The 2347-nt window shown below is 44.7% G+C and overlaps 1 protein-coding gene across 1 annotated transcript; it reads right to left on the bottom strand.

Annotated features, from left to right (window-relative positions):
* Positions 1-743: 743 nt before the first annotated feature.
* On the bottom strand, positions 744-1358 carry LOC134204922 (uncharacterized). Its single transcript, XM_062679728.1, has one exon. It carries the CDS (start codon positions 1356-1358, stop codon positions 744-746), a length of 615 nt encoding a protein of 204 aa, XP_062535712.1.
* Between the last annotated feature and the right edge of the window lie 989 nt (positions 1359-2347).

Below are 2347 nucleotides of genomic sequence, written 5' to 3'. Positions count from 1 at the left end.
TGGTTAACTTCAACTCATACTCAGAGGTGCCCATCAGATAACGAACGACTCGTTTTAATTCTGTCCAGTCCCGCTGCGTTGGGTTAGACGATTTTCGGCTGAGTATTGATATTGCTACTGCTATGTCTGGTCTTGAGTTTAAAGCAAGATACAGTAATGCTCCAATTAAACTGTGGTACATAGTGTTGTTTGGTAGATCTTCACTCTCCTGCTGTTTCAAGTAGCCTTGGTCAAGAGGGTACTTAGAATTTTTCGCCTCCTGAAGACCGAACCGTTCTGCTATTTCTCTGATGGATGATTGTTGACTAAGGGAATAGAACCCGTTTTTGTCCTTACTCAACTTAATTCCGAGGAACTGGTTCACAGTTCCCAAACAAGATATATCAAAATGTCTCTTTAACTCTTGCTCCAACCAATCGAGATATCGATCCTCCTTGCATACGACGATCATGTCATCGACATATATGAGTACATAGATCCATTCACCGCTACGAAGTTGCTTCATGTACAGACATACATCCGACTCGGACTGACGAAATCCCATTTCGAGTAATATCTTTTTGACTGTAGAGTGCCACACATTCGCTGACTGTTTAAGTCCGTACAAACTACGATGAAGCTTGCAAACCATTTGTTCTTTTCCTGGAACTGCGTAGCCAGGCGGTTGTTGCATAAATACTTCCTCTTCGAGCTTCCCATTGAGATATGCGTTGCGAACATCAATATGCCTCACCTGCAAATTTTTATGCCCTGCCACCGTCCATAGCACGGATCCATTGATTCTTGTTGGTACATCCGACTGCTTCGCTGAAATTCTGCGGTTCCCTTTCCGATGTCAAAACAACACCCACCACAAATTCGTCATAATGTGATGGAAGCTGTCCTTGATTACTACGCTGAGATCTTCTGATGTTATCTAACTCGATAACAGGCTCTTGAAATAATTCTTCCATTCCAAAACACTCATCGTCAAAGTAAACCGTTTCATCGAAACCTTCGAACTCTGAATCCTCGGTGATACTATCCGCTTTCTCTTTCTCGAACGAGAAATCAATTTGAACTTCTTCTCTTTGATGGTCGTCATCTTCCTCCAGAACAACTGTCTTAGTCGGTTTGATTGTTGTATCCCTTGGCTTCACGATTCGATTAGCGATGTCTGCTTTCCTTTTTGACTGTTGTACTTTCAGCTGCTTATTAGATTCATTGAGTTGTAACTCCTCCTGAACTGTTGAACCGACTTCCAGAAATTTCGCGTCTCGGCTTATGGTGATTTTGTTGGTACGCTTATCCAAGAACCGGTATGCTTTTGAGCCACACGCGTACCCAACAAAGGTTAACTTTTGAGACCTGGTCTGCATCTTACGCCGTTTAGAGTCAGGGATGTAAACGTAAGCATCACACCCGAACACCTTCAAATGGCCAAGATCTGGTTTGTCGCCATTCCATAACTCATATGGGGTTTTGCTTACCGAACGTGATGGCAATCTGTTCTGCACATATGCCGCCGCTGCTATCGCCTCTCCCCAATACCGTTTTCCATATTAGCATCAAGGAGCATGCAGACAGCCATCTCCTGCAGGTAGCGATTACGGCGTTCAGCGACGCCGTTTTGCTGAGGAGCGTAACCTGCCGTAAGCTGCATCTCGATGCCCTCTTGTCGATAAAAAACTTTTAGTTCGTTGTTAACAAATTCTCCGCCGCGATCGGAGCGAATTACTTTCGGCTTCCTTTCAAATTTGTTCTCAACCAGTCTCACAAAATCCTTGATGCAGTCTTTCGCCTCTGATTTATCCTTCAGCAGGTAGATCACTATGTACCTACTATAATCGTCAATTAGCGACAGGAAATATTTGTTGCCACCCGGTGTAACGTTTGACATTGGTCCACACAAATCTGTGTGGATTAGGTCTAAGGGTCGAGAACTCTTCCGTAACGCATGTTGTGGATATGGCAGCCGAGCCATCTTGCCTTCTAGGCAACACTCACAAACGATCGATGCTCCGCAGTTGATCAATTTCAATCCGGTGACAAGATCTTCTCGCTGTAGCCGATCCAAGACCGTCGGATCACGATGGCCAAACCTGCGGTGCCAGGTATGTTGGCAATTCACAGTATGCCGCTGTCCAACCGCCAAGGATGTACATTCCTCTTCATTGAGCACATATAATCCACTCGATTTCACCTTGCACGACGACTTCATTAGACTTGTTCAGAACTGCAACGTCATTCTGCTTGAAAAGCACACTGTATCCACTGTCAGTTATTTTGCTTACTGACAAAAGTCCTGTGCTTACTCCGTTAGCCATTCGCACTGTAACCGCCGGTGCTTCCTCCAATTGCACGAAAA

The sequence above is a fragment of the Armigeres subalbatus genome, unplaced genomic scaffold, assembly GCF_024139115.2.
Source record: "Armigeres subalbatus isolate Guangzhou_Male unplaced genomic scaffold, GZ_Asu_2 Contig966, whole genome shotgun sequence".
NCBI classification, from domain to species: Eukaryota; Metazoa; Arthropoda; class Insecta; order Diptera; family Culicidae; genus Armigeres; species Armigeres subalbatus.
This window is presented reverse-complemented; position numbering and strand designations above follow the sequence as displayed.

Bases quoted from the DNA above. Each gene is read 5' to 3' on its own strand.
- LOC134204922 (XM_062679728.1), bottom strand. From the start codon at position 1,358: ATGCAGACCAGGTCTCAAAAGTTAACCTTTGTTGGGTACGCGTGTGGC.